At 38.2% G+C, this 17702-nt stretch overlaps 1 protein-coding gene across 7 annotated transcripts in view; it reads left to right on the plus strand.

The window, feature by feature from the left end:
- Window positions 1-17702, plus strand: part of sema6e (sema domain, transmembrane domain (TM), and cytoplasmic domain, (semaphorin) 6E) — a 141968-nt gene that overhangs the window by 85828 nt on the left and 38438 nt on the right. For all 7 annotated transcript variants that reach the window (XM_042741175.1, XM_042741173.1, XM_042741174.1 and 4 more), the window contains 5 exons: window positions 8937-9133; window positions 12968-13082; window positions 13555-13612; window positions 14804-14860; window positions 15700-15801. In XM_042741175.1, the coding sequence (XP_042597109.1) occupies window positions 8995-9133; window positions 12968-13082; window positions 13555-13612; window positions 14804-14860; window positions 15700-15801 (471 nt within the window). In that variant the 5' untranslated portion in view covers window positions 8937-8994. The remainder of the gene's footprint in view (window positions 1-8936; window positions 9134-12967; window positions 13083-13554; window positions 13613-14803; window positions 14861-15699; window positions 15802-17702) is intronic.

Genomic DNA, 17702 nt, shown 5'->3' on the forward strand with positions numbered 1-17702 from the left:
GATTTTCCTCTTTGTCTAAATGGCTGATTTGCAAAATTAATGTGTGCCCCAGTGAGTCTGAAAACAGACGCAAGGCAAGCGTGGGACGGTTCGGTGCCGCTCCGCTAATGTCGCTGCCGTCTGCCTGGCTTGGCGACAGTGAAGGAGAGTCTCGGCGGTTCTCATATCGATCTGCACGGCCACTGTCTGCCACCTGGCACGGATCCCTCTCTGATGTCTGGCCGACATCTGGCTGGGGATGTCGTTTCAAGAGAGAAACGTCAAGTTTGTTTGATGCTTATCAGGATGTAGCCACAACACGTCCATTGGAGAGTAATCGCCGCAATGAGTGTCATATGCATCGCTGAGCGGTACGTGAAAAGATGTGACACGTCACGTGCCAACTTTCATGCTAATCAAGATACACATTGACGTTTCCTGACAGCCAGTCCTCTTGGAATTTCAACGAGGAATGGGATGAGTAGGAATTGTCATCAGTGCTTGAATGAAGACTGATGGTGCTCGTTTCCTCCATCATTCCCAGCAGAGGCAGCAGCACAGCCCACCAGCATTGTTCATCCCATGGACTGACCTTGTCAGCAAGGCAGAACCCTTGTGGCCAGAGCGGATCCCTTTTTTTCCTCAGGGATTGGCTGACTGGCATTGATAGTGAGAAGGTCATGACCTCTTGCTGACAGACAAGACACCCACGTGACTCTAGATGCATCTGATTCTTTTAACAGTTATTCACGCCACCGTTGCAGTGGGCAACATATTTTTTATTTTTCCATTTCAGTGTAGTTTTGTTTAATTTAGTTAGTTTTATGTTTTTGATTGTATATATTAATACAAAAATATGAATATGCACATTTTTGGACATTTTTCCCAGATATACAACATTACAGCCATATTTATTTTTTGCTTAATTCCGTATAGTTTTACTTTTCATCCTGATATTCATATCACAAACTGCACCATACTCAATAACACTGATGTTTACATTTTATTTGTTAAGTTCTCAACAGCACAGCATATTGCAGTACTTGCTTTCGATGAAATGAGCTATAAAATGTGTCATTACTGCCACTTCTAGCATCTGCCGTCTCTGGGACATTTATGATTCAGCAATATGTACTGGACGTTGTGTCAGATGGCCCGAACCAGAGAACAACTAGTACAAAGTTCATAACAAAGGTCATCCGAATTACGTTCACAAGTATTGAGTGTTTTTTTTTGATCACCCTTCTGATAAACTAAACAAATTCTTTATTTTATTGTATTTTTTTTGTTGTTGTTTTTTTACATGCAAATAGTCAGAAGTCATGCTCGGAATATTAATTAGATTAAAATAAACCAGTAATTTTCTCCCTCTGTACTGATATTTAGTTTTTGTTTATATTTTGTTGCATATTCATAATTTCAGAATATTGTTCTTGTTTTATTATTACTTAATTTTTTTTTTACTTATTTTTTTTTTAAAGCTTTTGTCTCTGCAGTAGTTTCATTTGACTACAGTAACCTTGGCAGGCTCAGGAAGAGAGAAAAGACCTGTGAGGATTCTTCCATTCCATTTTTCATCTAATCCCAATTGAGGGTCAAAGTGTTTCCTGTCTGTCAGCTGTTTGTCATTCTCTCTATCTCTCTGTGCTCTTGAGAAGACTTTGCCGGCTGCCACACTGGTATTGTCTGCATATTAATATCATTCTGGGTTACTGCGGTTACCAAAGTTCCCGCTCTTATCCCATCATACACTGATATTGTTCAGAGTAGATTAAAACTTAAATATGTGGCTTGGGATGAGGGCGAATGTGTCTATTTTATGAAGCGTGATAATAGCCCCTTAACTCTGTGCTGTCAGATGTGCCTCTTTCTTTCTCTCTTCCTCGTCTGTTCTGCAGGGGCAGACCCTCAATAATTGCCCGACACTCCTTAAGTCCAATTCCAATTTAGCCCAGCAACAGCAGGGTGGTCACTCACTGGAAATCTAATTAGGGACTCCTGTGTGTGCGTCCGCATATGTGTGTGTGCGCGTCTCCTGTGAGATGGTGAGTGAAATGACTGATAGCGCAGAGGAAGCCATTTGGATCAGTGTTTAAAACACAGGCAGAATGTGTGCCAGGAATATCTGGCTTTTTAAAGCCTGCTCCAGCTATTCCTACCTGAATACTGACCTAATTGATTTCGATTCAAAAACAAAACCGAGTATAAGGTTGGTAATCTGTTTATGCGCACATCTGCCTGCTAGGTGACCCCTGGATCATGTGACGATATCATGGGACAGGTCTGTTATAATGATTGGTTGTTTTGGCATAAACAGGCCAACGGCTGTGGTCTCAAACCAACAATGTCGTCTTTGTGGTAGAAAATCACACACACACACACACCGTGATAGTTTTTCGCTCCTCTAACTGAGAAACCCATAAGCCGTTTTGTTCATTTATTTGTTTTTGTTTTTCTCAAGAGCTGTTGATCAGTTCCTGACACACTCATGCGTCAGATTAAAGACGAACCAGAGTCCAGGTGTGTGACCTTTATGTGTAATTAACTTTTTCTTTCAGCCTTTTTTAGCTCAGAAAAAATGCTTTTTATTCTTGTAACTCAAATAGTAGCGCAGGGCCAAGGTCAATGGTGTGATTCACTTGGAATGTGTGAAACGATTATACCTAGAATACTACGCAAGTTGGATAAATGCGTCAGCTAAATGTAAATGTCGGTATATTTGTTCAAGTTCATGTGAGGCACATTAGGATGGACTTGCAGATTTCAATCAACCATGGAGTCGGCTCCTGTTCTCCTGTTCTCCTGCCCAGAGACCCGGATGCTGTATGTGTGATTCAGCAGCAATTAGTCTCAATCAATGTGTGACAAACAGGCATTCAGTGAAGGTTTCTCATCATTGCAGGGTTGAAGCATATAATTTTAAAGTGCTAGTGCAATAATATAGACTAATCAGCTGTGTTTATCTGCTGACAGGACCTTCAAGAGCACATCCACACCCCTTTTCCACTGAAATGGGGCTGATAACAGGTGCCTGAATGCCAGATTTTCATTGACTTGAGAACCAAAGGACGACATAACAGACTGTTACATTCTTAGTATTTTTCATAATTTTGAGACTCATTTTAAGGCTATTTTAAGCGCAGGATCGGGAAAGGTCCACATGCTGGGATTCAAACTCAGGATGCCCAAAGTGCAACACAAGGCTATCAGCGACAAACAAACTGTTGCATTTAACTGCTATTATACAATTAATGTTTTTAGATATAACCTTAAAGTGAGTTACATGGCAGTAAAGGTAATCTACATGTAAAAATAAGTACAAGTAAAAAGAAAATATAGAGAGTAATTGCACAAATAAACATCCAATTTTTGCAAATATCGATAACTTAAAAAGTCACTACTTTTGGACGTTTACCAATATGATACCGATATAGCAAGAATATATACATCCTTACTGAATGATTGTCAAATGCACATTTTCCATCCCAAATCTGTGTTTTTAGTGGAAATGGGACACCTATTGCTAGAAAAGGTTTCCCAGGGGTTCCAGACGGCTCATTGAACTCACGCAGTGTTTGAATCTTATTAACTCAGAATGAAGTTGTAGAATCTCAAACTCAGTTGGATTCTAGGATCTCTAAAAGTATTGTGAGGGAGAGTCTGGCCTCTGCCCCTGTTCACAGCTACTTGTGGGTCCCTGACAGCGGGGTTGCTGGGTAATGGGCCGTGGAGAGCCAGAGCACTAATGTGCTTAATCGTGTTTGAAATGACAGAGGAGCCCAGGGACACCAGACTTTATTATGTTGGACCATGTATACAGAGAAGAGACTCATTCGATTTCTGCTTCTGAGGGTGTGAAAGGGTCCCAGAGTGGAAGGAGGAGGGAGAGGGAGCGAGCAAAGTGTGTCCTTTTCTCATGTCACTTGGGACAAAAGGGGGTGAATCGCATTATAGAGCACGTAAGTCATATTTGAATTAAAAATCATGTTTCTCTCTCCCTTCTTGGCTGACATGATGTTTCCTTAAGCAGGTATTAAACTGATGATGGAATTTAAATTCATCCGTGTGAGTTTTGACCGTAATTTTTATTGCGAGACAGCAGTGATAAAAGCTGGGCTTGTTAAACAGAGTCAACCTGTAAATGAATATAGACCTTTTAAAAGTGATATGACCACGTAGGTCGCGCATCATAAAAAGCCGTCGTTCTTTTCCCATCAGGTTTTCCGTTTTGGCCTTTGCAAGTGTTTTTTAAGTGCTGCAAGAGAGGGAGGGATGTGCGGAGCCCACAGCGAGCCAAGGAGCTGTTGGTAAATCCAAATGAATGTCGGATAATCAATCCTGAGCTCAAGAGATTTCTCATCCTCAAACTTCAGTGCGGCCTCTTTCCACCCCGCCGCCGCCGCAACAACTCTGCCTCATTTTCAGAGGAGCCGCAATGGGGCCCGGCGCCCTGCCCACATCAAGCCAACAGAGAGCCAGCTCTGACCCCATGGAGGAAGTGAGGGATAAGCAGGGGTTTAGTCACATATCGACAGCTGTCTGCTCATCAGTGCTTTGCGTCTCTTCAAACGCCACATGAATGCGCACTGATTAGAAGTGTGAGAGAGACGCGAACAGTTTGCAAACACGCACACACATTTAGTGAGTGCCACCTGCCTGGAAAAATTGGAGGTAAACTATTGGTGTACTCTATAAGGGCATTTTTTTTTAGTAGGTGATTTGTTTTGGAGAGCTGTCTGATTTGAAAGGATGGTTCATCAAAAAATTAAAATTCTGCCATAATTTATCAACCCTCGGGCCTTTTGACAATTGTTTGACTTTCTTCTGTGGAACACGTAGGGTGATGTTGGTAAAAAAAAAAATTATAATAATAATTAATTAAAAATAGTATCGTGAAAGAATATTATTGCATCTTAAAAGAACCCTTTTTTAAATTTTAAAATGTAAATTATTCCTGCGGTGGGAAAACTGAATTTTTGGAACAATGAGATTCTTTTCAGATTTCTTTGATGAATAGAAAGTTCAAAGGAGCATATTGCAAAAAGAAACCTTTTTTAACATTATAAATATTTAGAACATTATCAATTGTTTTCAAAAAGAAAAAAAATCAGTCAAACAAACAACAACAAAAAAACTTTAATGGCCTCAAACTTTTAAATGGTAGTGCGCTATAGCAGAATTGCCCAAGCTGCTCTTTTCTATACTGTAAAATTAGTGAATAATTGTTTCAGCCTGTTTCTAATGCAAATATATCATGGCTACAAAAGACTTGGAATGTAGGACGGCATTGCCTATGTATTTAAATTTTGGTTTATTTGTTTATTTATTTTGCTTTTTTGGAGATTAACCCCATTCGATTTTATTGCTTGGACAAGAGCTGCTCTAGCATTCTACTAAACCACTCCTGTGATACTGTAATACTGAGTTGGATCGAAATAAGTAACTGGTAAATTTTTATTTTTTGGTGAATCTTTTTTATATAAATGGATGTGGTCTGATACAGACAGATTTGGCTTTATACTCATAGCTATTCTTAGACTTAATAGGTTTTTGCAGTTAACTTTGTGAGTGGTCAAGCACCCCCTATGTGTCGCAGGCAAAACACTTATTGGCTAGCTAATGTCTGTTCTATTATTGAATCTCTGTTATGGAATTATTGAACTCTCTTTTGGTTCCAAACTTCAAAGTCAGTGTGCATTTATAGTTCTGATTTACTGTCTACAGAGCAGTTTCTTCAGTTGTTTGTGTCTGTACATTAGTCAAATCAAGTCACCTTTATTTATATAGTGCTTTTAACAATACAGATTTCAAAAAAACAAAACAACAACATTAATTAGGAAAATAGTGTGTCAATAATGCAAAAATGACAATAGTAAACACTCATTTTTCAGTTAAAGGCAGTTCATCATTGAATTCAGTGATGTCATCATCCAGCTCAGTTCAATTTAAATAGTATCTTTGCAATCATTTGCAATCAAGTCAACGATATCGCTGGAAATTAAGTGTCCCATTATATATGTTTGCAAAGAGATTAAATAGGGCTTTGAAAGATTATCTCCCCATCAACCGCTCTTTGTGGTTGAAGTTAATTCTTTAGCTAATGTCAGATTGGCGTTCCATAAATGTCTTGTCAATGTTATTGATTAGCATCTGGTATATGGTCAGCCAAATAGCAGTTTTACATAATGGGGGTGATTGTTTTCTTTGTGAAGTATAAATGCTATGCTGCCTTAAAACTTGGATGAAAGCATCTCAACGGAGAATCATTGTGCCAAGACTTGTAAAGCATTGTTGGAACCTGGATTTGTTTTAGACTGGCTGTGATTTGCAGAGCTTTAGAGAGATGGAGAGAGTGAGCTAAGGGGAAGTAATTAAGTCCAAATCCATTTAGGTCATTTAATTAATTGAGGGACACGTTCACTGGTTTCCCGGTCCTATCACTGTTCACATCAGCCTTGAGTGCTGATTGAGATGCCATTTGGAGCATGTATTAATGGCAGCAGAGAGAGCAGCTTGGAGGAATGGGCTGTCTGGTCTTATCTGCGTGACGTTGCTGAGGTCTCAAACTTTTGGGTCTCTAAAGAGTGAGTGCCTTGAGCGAAAGGGACATCTTTATATTGAAAATTATTAGGACAGGAGTTTGTTAAGGATTAATTTGACCTGATTTCTTTGAGGTTTTTAAATATCTTTGAAGTTCTTCTTTTTTTCGGATTTGATCAAAACTTTAACCTTAAAGTCAGCATGAAATGACAATCTATTTCACATCTATTAAAATGTGAAAAGTAGGTCTTCCAAAATGACAGATTTCACTCTGATCTATGCCAAATAATTTGTCTGCCTAAACGCTCCTTTCTTACAGTCAACTGCAACTGATCGACAGTACGCAACATTTTTTTCTTGTATAATAATCGATTGGATGTACTTCACAATGTTGAAGAAAAGATATGCCATTTCTTCCATGTTCATTGAGAGTTTAAGTATTGAACTTTAGTGTGTAATTTGTCTCACAGCATTTGTGCTTTGGGTATGAATGATACCTCAGATCATGTTCGGGAGAGGTGTGCTAGTACTTTTCAAAGCATTCTAACTTCCATTCCAGCTGGCTACAGTAGCTGGTCAGTAAAAAGGTGGGGGGAAAATAGATATACAGTTAGCAACCACCCACAACCCTGTAACATTATGGAACCACTTTTTTATCAGAATTTTTTGTGAAAATTTTATTCTTAGATGTTTTCTGCACTGTATTCATGAGTTTCACATGATCTCTTCCCCATTCGTCAATTCCTTGAAAAGCAACACAGCTTTGGTTTTGGTTCTGCAGTCACAAGACATCCGGATGGTATAATGTGTGCTTATCTGTCATGATCTTTGCTTGTTTGTGTCCATATAAAAACGACCTCATGATCCTTTCAGCTTCAGTCTGGGGAAGATGATGTCTCACATTTTGTGCTGTATTAGTTCTAGAGGAGCATGTGTTTTCCTAAGTGTGTGTATATGCTCCATTAGGAGCGCACAGCCTTGTCCCTGTACTCAGTTCTCTAAGTATAACTAATCCATCAGACATAATGTCCCATTATATAGCCCTCACACCGTGTATCCTTGTGTGGCCACATGGGGTGATTAATACTGATCGGGCTTCATATCAGTTCAAAACCAAAAGGTTTTTGGCTGGGCATTAAAATTTAAAGGACACATTGTCATTTGTAAGACACAAACTCATCTGTTTACTAAAGCAGTATTTCCTAGACTGATGACTCAGGCTATGTAAATATTGTTTTAGCAAAGATAAATGTGTTTTTGTGCAAAAATTGAAATCCAAATTGTGAATTTTCCTTTTTTATTTATTTTAGTTTTGCACAGTTTAGACCAAATGAGGTTTGTGGTTAAAATAGTACATTTCAGTCAATGTTTTTAAGCACATTTTTGTTTCCCATATTTCTGCATCCCAAAGCAAAACTAGTTGAGAATCACTGTACTAGAGGACAGTCCATTCTTGTTTGGCCATTGTATCATGTAGAATAACCTGATGCTAAACTCATTAACATAAGTATCTCAGTCCATTATGAATCTAATACAAACACTCAAAGCGTTCATTAATAATTCAGCCTATTTTCAGTAGAACTCTTTGGCAGGAGACTTTCATTTTTTCCATTTCCCTGAAAATAAGTTTTTGATCCATCCCCATTGGCCTCGTGTAAAAGCTGACAGACTGAGACGGCATCCCAGCAGCCTTTGCGGTTAATTGAGTTAAGTCACCTGTGAAAGACTGTACAGTTTGAGTCAATGAGCCAGGTGTCCCCCAGGCTGGGGCTCTTATAATATAACCTATTGTGTTCTCGCTCACTCTGTCCATCTTTTTCTTTCCCCATCTCCATTTCTCCATTATTATGTTGGGCGTGTTAATAAAAGCAACACTGCCACTGTCTGAATCAGTGTGACTGCAGGATGCTTGAATATTAGATTGCATTAAAGGGATACTTAAAAGTGAAAATTCTTTGATTGTTTACTCACTTTGTTGACAACCCATCTGACTTATTTTCTTTCAGAAATGAGAACTGCGCTATTTGCTACTTCGCTATTTTCCAAGGCAGTTAGTCCACATTGCATTCAAGCTTCAAAAAGGACACAAAATAACCATAACAGTATCTTTAAAGTGGTACATATGACTCATGTACTGCATTGCAAGTCTTCAGAAGTTTTAAAGATCATTTTACGACACTTCCTGAAGCTTAAAAGCCTCGGGCCCAATCATTGTAATTGGCTGTAAAAGAGCAACTAGCGCAATTTCAAAAATTTCTCCATTTGTGTTCCACAGTCATACAGATTTGAAATGACATGTCACAATCATTTAGTCACACATACAAGTTGAAGCATAAAAATCCTTTTTACTGAGCTTGCAGTGACCATTTTTTAAAACCGCTATTGTCATCGTAGCTCTCTCTTTTTTGTCTTTCCAGGTGGTGATCAGTCTGCTCTGGGTCATGCTGTGTGGCTGACTTCTATGCTCTAGCTGAAATGAGGTTGGTGATTTTGGGGTCGCGGCCCCTCTTGGCCTTGACCCTCACGCTCACCCTCACCTGCCTAAAACATGTGTGCCATGGTGCAACACCCTTTCCTCAGGACCTGGAGCCCATCAGCACCGTCGGTAGTGAACGTAAGTATAAAACAACGAAACACCACCAGTTCCTGGGATAAAAGTCACATTTTTCACAGATATCTTTTTAACTTCAGGCATACAAAGAGTGTTGAAACCTCAGTTTGTTTTCATATCTTTATAATTCAATCATGGCAGTTGGAATTATGAATGCTTTATCTTGCAAGATATATTGCAATAGGCGCATTAAACCGTACCCAGAGTTTAAAAGTAAACCGCCTGCCAAGCATTCAGGTCTTGGCAGGCGTAAAGCATTTCACACGCCAAATACGTATATCAGCAGTCATGGCTGCCAAGTCCATCCTCACTCCACCTTCCTGTTCCCAGTCCTAATCTACCCCATCCCGGTTTTCCGCTCTGTGTTACTTCCTAGATTCCAAACCTACTGGGTCTGAGAGAGCAGCTTCACTCGGGGCTGCTGTGAAGTTGGTACTAATTGGCAAATAAAAACTCCTTAGTCTTGGCTGTTGCAAACAGCAGGGTGTGGAGAGGCCAACTCAACTGCAAATCAAGTGTGATAGAAGTGTTTACTGTTTTATGTTGATAATTTGTGGACAGCTCATTTATATACAGTCTATACAGCCCAACACTATATTGTTCATAATTCTTTAGGAAACCAAAAAGTGTTATTTTTTATATTGAATGAGTTGTGGCTTAGTGGGAGGGATTTGAGCCATTCAGAAGTGAATTGATAGTTCACTTACTGAATGTGAATTGATTTGAGGTTGCAAACAGTTCAGTCAATGTTAATTGTAAAGTGAATTGAAATTCAAATAGATTCATGAACCAATTTTAACTAGAAAAGCAAAGCTTGATTTGAAAGTTTTGAAAATAGATAAAGATGGATTGATGGATAGACAAATGATGAATGGATGGACAGATAGATGGATAGGGAGAAAGATAGATTGATGAATAGATGGAAATGGATAGATAAATGAACAGGCTATTACAGATGGATGGATGGACAGACCTGTATGACTTTCTTTTCTTCAAAGGTTTTGTAGAAATCTTGGTAACCAAACAGTTTCTTTTCCCATTGACTTCTATTATATGTGTAACCATTCAGTGGAAATCAATAGAAACTGAAGCCTTCCACAGAAGAAGGTTAGTGTGTCAATAATGACAAGTTTCCTTTTTGGGTGAACCTATAAGTTATGTGGCTACTTTAAGTTGGAATCTAGCTTGTGTTTCCATTTTCACTTTCGTCTCCTATCATTTTAACTTTCAAACACAGAATTCAGCATGGATGTACCATGATTGACAGGGGAGGCCCAGGGGGTCATGTTTGAGCAGATACGAGAGCTCTGCACCATCCTTTGTTCTGCTAAAACGAGAGGACCACATTTGAGAGAGCTGGACTCAAAAACAGATACTGAGCCTCACAGCCATTGGTGTACAGATAGCTGGGCTAATAGAGCTCTCCAAAAAGAACATCACACGAGTAATGAGACCCATTTATCAACCATTTCCACCTGTGTGTGTTTATGTGCTTGCTGTATGTGTATGTGTGGTTTTACATCCTGAGACTTTGCTCTATTCTACAACTGTTATACATTGTAACCTTTAAACCCATTAGATGGCCTTGACTGCGTTCACACTGTAGCTAAATACAGTTGTCACTCCTCTTCTGAGTGCAAAATCCTGTTCTGTTCACAAAACACTTTTAGGGGAGTGACAACTACAACATGGAACCAACTTTTGGAACCAATTTTTCTAACACAGCAGCTTAGAGGAGCTGGCAGTGAGAGGCATCATTGAATTAACAACTAGTTGTTCAGTTTGCTTCTGTACACGACACATATTTAATGTATAATTTGATTGTGATTGTCACAAAAAATCACATTGTGCACTGACATGTTTGATATTTTGAAGCGATTTTAGAACACATTGTTTTTATTTGTCATGTTTCATGACTTGAAAGTTCGATAGTGAATGATTCTCAGTCGTTTAGTGTACGATGCTGTTGTTTAACCATATGTGGCAGGTGTATAAGTACATATTTCCTGTCTTTAAATTTATAACTGCGGTTTGGTTGAATAATCTTGAATTATTTTGAAGAATGAAGCTGGGAATTCTAGAATATTCATTCTCATTCAGTGAGTTCATGCAGTGATTTTCAAACTTGTGAGAGTCGTGTGGATTGAATTTTCTATCTCATATCACTGGTTCATTGGCTCTGGCTCTATGTTGAGTTGCAGACACTCTGGGTGATCTTTATTGAGTGATGATCCTGCAGAGATCAGATGATGGTGTTTACCCAGTCAGTGTCTTTGAGAAGAGAGTGAAGTTTCAGCTCCAGTTTAACCCTTGGATGTTTGTTTACTGTAGTTCCTGAACATCAGAGCGAGCGTCAGTTCCAGCTGCGGCCACCTGTGGTCTGCCAAGCTCAGGAGAAACTCGAACAATACACAGCTTCATAATCTAGTAGCCGGAATCATTCAAACGTCCAGATTTTCTTCTCACCCCAAGGTCATGTTTGTCACCATGTGGCTGCTACTTTTGAGCAGTGCACAGACCTGCAAATGAAAGGCCCCTGCAGGTCACTGTAGACGTCTCTGTGGGTCTGAAATGTTGTGTGACCCACTCGTCCTCTGAGAGAAGAGCATGCCAAAGTGACTCATGACTCATCTTTGACATTGTGCTAGAAATTAATCTTTTTAAGTGTAAATGAGGTTAATTAGCAGATGATGTTTGTGAGTGTAAACACTTATCAACATTGCTTGCAGCAAAATGAGATCTGTAATATGAATCATTATAAACATGAAACAGTTTTTGATGTGTGGGTGCTGATATTTTTTATTTATTTATTTTTATTATTATTGATCAAGATCCCCAGACAGGAGATAGGAAATAAATGGATCAAACCACACTAAATATTATTAATCAGAATTTCTGTATTTTTTTCTAGTAAACATATTTAAATATGGCAAAAATAGGAATAATTGCCTAAGATATGATTTAAGTAAATATATCTTAAATGTATATTTAGTAGTATTTTAGAGTATTTTATTTTATTTATTTTATTGTACTTAACCTAAACTTTTGAATGGTTGTATATCACAGTTTCCATAAAAATATTAGGCAGCCAAAAAAATATATATATATATCAACATTGATAAAAATAAGAAATGTTTCTTGAGCACCAAATTAGCATATTGTTATATCAGAACGATTTCTAATGGCTGATCTACTTTGCCATTTCAGAAATACATTACATTTTAAAATATATTCAAATAAAAAACAGTTATTTTAAATTGTAATGATATTGTACAATATTACTGTGTTTGCTGTTTTTGGTCAAGCATAAGCATAAGAGACTTGTTTCAAAAGAATAAAAAAAACCTTAATTATTCCAAACTTTTGGCCGCCAGTGTATTTATGTATTTATTTTCGTTATGCTTCTGAAGTAAATTGTTATTCTTTCATGGATGTCTATTTTATCTTATCAAACTTCTTGCCAACAAGATATTTTTTGGAGTAAGAAATACAATTTTAAATACTAACTATACTATTTTTTCAATTATTAATTTTAGTCTTAATTTTTAGTAAATGCCAAATTTATATTTTCAAGCATATTTATTTATGTATGTATTTATTTATAAGTGGAAAGTGGACTGCTCAAAATATTATTATTAAAATCTTGTGAATAGTCCTAAGAAATATAGAGATAATGTGATGTGATACACACATTTATTTGTTATTAACAGTTAATTAAAAAAAATGTTGTTATTAAAATAAGAATAATCCTTCAGGTGCATCACTGACACCAAGATACTAGACAGTAAACATTTCAGTTGATTTTAACCCAGTCTTTTCTCTCTCCCCGTCATGAAGGCACCTACCTGTACCCCAGTTTCCAGGGGAACATGTCAGATAACGACACAGCCAGACTGGGGCTGGATTTTCAGAGGATGCTGCGGATTAACCACATGGTCTACATTGCTGCGAGGTATGTCATGTCAGTTCAATCACACGCTTACACGCTCACACTGCACACAACACCACAGCCGCACACATTTCAAAAGATTCAAGATGCTACATCGACTGGGAATTCCAGACCTCCCGATCGGTACACACTAGTGCTGTTTCTCCAGACGCCTGCAGCGATAACACCCACACACTAATGATAAGGGTCGTGTGATTGGGCCAATCAGTCTCATTCAGACCTGGATTGCAGACAGATGGATGTTCGCTCGCTCTCTGACACCTCTCTCACCTCTGCCATTTCCTCTCTGTCTGTCTCTTCACCACTCATGCTCTCTCGCTCTCATTGTAGCTGTCCTCTGCCCCTTTCATTTCAGCTCAAGGTGTTATTGGCACCGTATTGTTATTTATTGAAAGAACTGGCAAAAAGAATCTCGGTTGCTCAGATACTTGATGAGAATATTGGCATTCCTGTCTCTCTCTCTGTGTCTCTGTAGAGATCACGTTTTTGCCATTAACCTCAGCGCTTCAGCGGAGCGTATCATCCCCCAACAGGTAAGCTCACCTTTTTCTAAACTTCCTCTTTCAGTCCTCTCTAATGTGTTTCTTTCTCTCAGATCAGTGCCGTGAGTGCATGATGTCGGATGTTCACTTTTATTCGTCTTTGGGGAAGAACCCACTCAGAAATCCCATTTTTTAAATGAGCAATTTTCTTTATGGTGGCTTTAAAGGACTAATATTCTACACTTTTATAGCACTGTCTATTTTTCCCTGACGTCCACTTGAAATGTTAGTCAAGGTCTTTAACACAAAAAACAGCCATAATTTAGTTTTACAGAACCATTTCCCACTCTGTGTGACACTTGGAATTAAATGGGCTTTTTATTTACTGTACATTCTGTAAGGTTTCTATAGATTAATGACTGATTGTGATTAGCTAAGCTAAGCAGGGTTTTTTTTTTTTTTTGGTACCTTATTCATTACATTTTACATTTACATGTATGCATTTAGCAGACGCTTTTATCCAAAGCAACTTACAGTGTATTCAGGCTATACAATAATTTTTTTTTTTTTTTTTTTTTTTTTTTTTTTTAACACCAGGTTGTTCAATTATTTATTCAATATAGGTTCTTGTTTTTCCCTCCTAAGAGAGCATTTTTTTTCTGATAACTTGGGTTGTTGAGGTATTAGCTTGTTTTAAATAGCAAATGAAATCCTGTTTCCATTTTATGTTGTTATGAATGACAGCAGTCCTATCAAATGTAATAGTGTTGATGAAGTATTCTGCTCATGGAGAGATCACACAGTTTTTCTGCTTTTCGTCTTTTGGGTCTCTCTGACATTAATATCTTAACTGTTGAGAGTAAGATGTCACTGCAGCAAATAGTTGAGTTAGTGAGAGTGTTGTTTTTAGCTTGTCATGGTATGTGTGTGTGGGTGTTGATTGCCTGCTGTTCCTGTTGGGTGGGCTGACATGGGGCGGCCCAGTAAATCTCTGCAATACAGCCTGACCTAATGACACCAGCAAGCACCCAGACAGACACACACACACACTCATGAACACAGCTTGTTAACAACCTCAGGGACCTCTTTCTTCCTTCTTGATGCTCAGTCCTCCTCGTCTAACTCTCTTTCCTTCTTTTTATGTTTATTATGTGTGATGCTTATTGAAGTAAATGAGATTTTCCCTTTGCAGCTGTTGTGAATAGCGATGAGCCCATGATTGTGTGTTTGTCTGTGTGGCAGAAACTGACATGGAAGACAAAGGATGTGGAGAAATGCACTGTCAGGGGGAAAAACAGCGTGAGTACACAGCCCTTTTATTTCACTTTCTCCCTGTTATTGTGTTGATAGAAGTCAGCAACTGTTGCGTTTAGTGGTTATTAGTCTCGCATAGCCAGACCTTCATCTAAACGGCAGGTCTGGTCTGCAGCTTATTCTGGGAAAGAACAGCCAACATAGACAGAAAGGGACCACATGACTGACATATAATGTGACCAGCCACATTCTGCAGTTTTGTGCAGATTTATGTGAAATAAATTATACAGTAATAGACTGGTGTTCTAAATATTAGCACATCAGACTGTATGAACAGCTTTGCAGTAAACTTTGAAGAAATATTATAGATTTTGTGAAGAAGGTTCTTATTTCACATACATAACTATGAAAATATCAAAATATACAGACTGATAAAAAATAAGAACTATAATCTGTCAATTATTGACCTTAACATGAAAATAATTATCAGTCAGAAAAAACGGTGTCCTTATTCCTAAAAGTTGGGTCGAGGCAGCCAATCAGATTAGAGCTTGCCAGATCAAGAAGTCACTTTTCTGAGTTGTGGTCAGTAAACGGTCTGGTGATTCTCCACAGGTGGCTTCATATACATGTAGATTTGCGAACACACACAGTCTTTATAATATCATTGTTGGTTGAAGACTGAGTTGCAGGGAGCGAGTCAGATCCTGGAGCTCAGCATAGGGATTATGGTAATTTGTGTGTGTGGAAGTGAAGGAAAAAGAGAGTCTGTAATGATGCTCGCTGTAAGCTTCAAGATGAGTCAGTGTGTGTGTGTGTGTGTGTGTGTGTCATTCAGGAGTTATATATAGTGTGAGTAAAAGCCAGTGTCTTGTCTTTCACAGGATGAGTGTTACAACTACATCAAAGTGCTGGTGCCACGTAACGATGAAACTCTCTTTGCGTGTGGAACCAATGCGTTCAACCCCACATGTCGCAACTACAAGGTATGACGAGTCTATTTCTGTCACACACTTACACACACAAACTCACACACACTTACACACAGTTAATACCTCCTACGGATGCACAGATTTCTAAAGCATCTCTTTGCAGAATCAAAACTGACAGTCTACATGCACACTTTTACTAAAATTTTTTAGCATTAAAATTAATTTGGATATTAGGCCTGGTCAAAAATGTATATACCCTGCTTCTCCTCAGAAATTAATACATATCTTGTCATACCTGTTTACAAGCCGAATCTGCTGTGAGGGAGTTCTGTGTTCTCCCACCAACAATGACTGTTGGCTAAACTGACAGCGTGTCTACACCGTGTCTACATAAATTCTTAGATGTGTGACAAAACTGACATGTGACATTGCTTCAAGTCATTTGACTGAATAAATTGCTCAGATGATTGGCTATTATTTTGCTTAGATGCCTGACTACCATTCGTTATGCATAAACTATGATAGAGATGCATTTACCGAATAAATTCTTGAATTTATTGGGAAAATGTCATGTGACTTTATAGTTGACTCAGATGATTGGGTGCTATTACCACCAGAACTAAGTAATTTATTACATTTTTTTTTTTTTTTTTAAAAAAGCCCTAATGATTAAAAATTTAATTGCTGATTTATGTAGTAGTCAGTCAAACTTATTTGCTAATATATATTATTATATATTGCTAGTTTTTCAATTAATCATATTAAACTTTCTTTTTGAAAAGACAGCTTGAATCAAAATTGACCCTTTTTAGTTTATTTTTAAAATGGCCATGGAATTAATTTTCTTTCAAATTAGTCAATAATTTCATAGGTTTTCACCAATTCAGTCAATCCCACTCAAAAATGTCACATAAAAATAGTTTTGTATTATGTTAACAATCTTGAATATTAATTAGAATCTTGAAGACTTTTTTTTTACTCCTCAAACTGATTTTATTTAGTGCCTGCACAAATATACCACATATCGCTAGATTGATGTGCAATCAGGCCAGTCCTGTGATTGATGATTTTCCATCAACATTAGCAGAACAGTTCCTGAGCAGTGTGTGTGTGTGTGTGTGTGCGTTTGTTTGCCAGAGAGCATGATAATCTGAATAAACTCCGGAGGAGGCCAGCAGGGAGTCAGCTAAACTCTCGGATGAGGCTCTGCTCTCAACTTTTCTGTTTGAGGCTCTTTGGAGATCCTGATTTATGCACCTTACCCTGAAGGCATCTTTCCTCCATATCCCTCTCTTTTCTCCTCCTCTCCGCTTCTCTTTCTGTCTGTCTCCGTTTCCCATACTCACCGTCTCGTTTTCTCCATTTCTCCGAGGAGAAGGCCGGTTTGTTAGAGCCCTTGAGAAGGACGATATGTCACGTTGTGCAAATCATGTCGCTCAGTTCCTCTGCCTTGTCTCCTCATGCATTCCTTCACTCTCAACTCACAGCTTGAGAGGTTACACATTAACTGTGGAGAACTTTCTGGAAAACTGTGCAAGGAGAGGTTGAGGAGAGATTGTAGGTTTGAGATTTGGAAAAGTTGAAGTTGCCATTTTAGACTCTTATATCGAGTTTTCACCAGTGTCTATTTATGGCAGTCAAGAATTCTTGCCACAAAAGTATCCATAATGTATATTTTCTTTTGAGAGGCACAATATATTGGCACCATATCGGTTGTCAGCTGAGATATTAGAGATATTTTAGAAATTATCCGTATCTGTCAGTATTGGATATTTATTTGTACATGCTTATTTCCTAATGTTTGTTTATGTTAGTCAAGAATTATTGCACCATAAGCATCCTTAATCCTTTTTCTTTAGAGAAACACAATATATCTGTGTCATATAGGTTGTAAGTTATCGGTATTGGCCGATATTGAGTATTTTTTTGCACATGCTTATTTGCCAGTGTCTGTT

The sequence above is a fragment of the Cyprinus carpio genome, chromosome B16 (assembly GCF_018340385.1).
Source record: "Cyprinus carpio isolate SPL01 chromosome B16, ASM1834038v1, whole genome shotgun sequence".
NCBI lineage: Eukaryota > Metazoa > Chordata > Actinopteri > Cypriniformes > Cyprinidae > Cyprinus > Cyprinus carpio.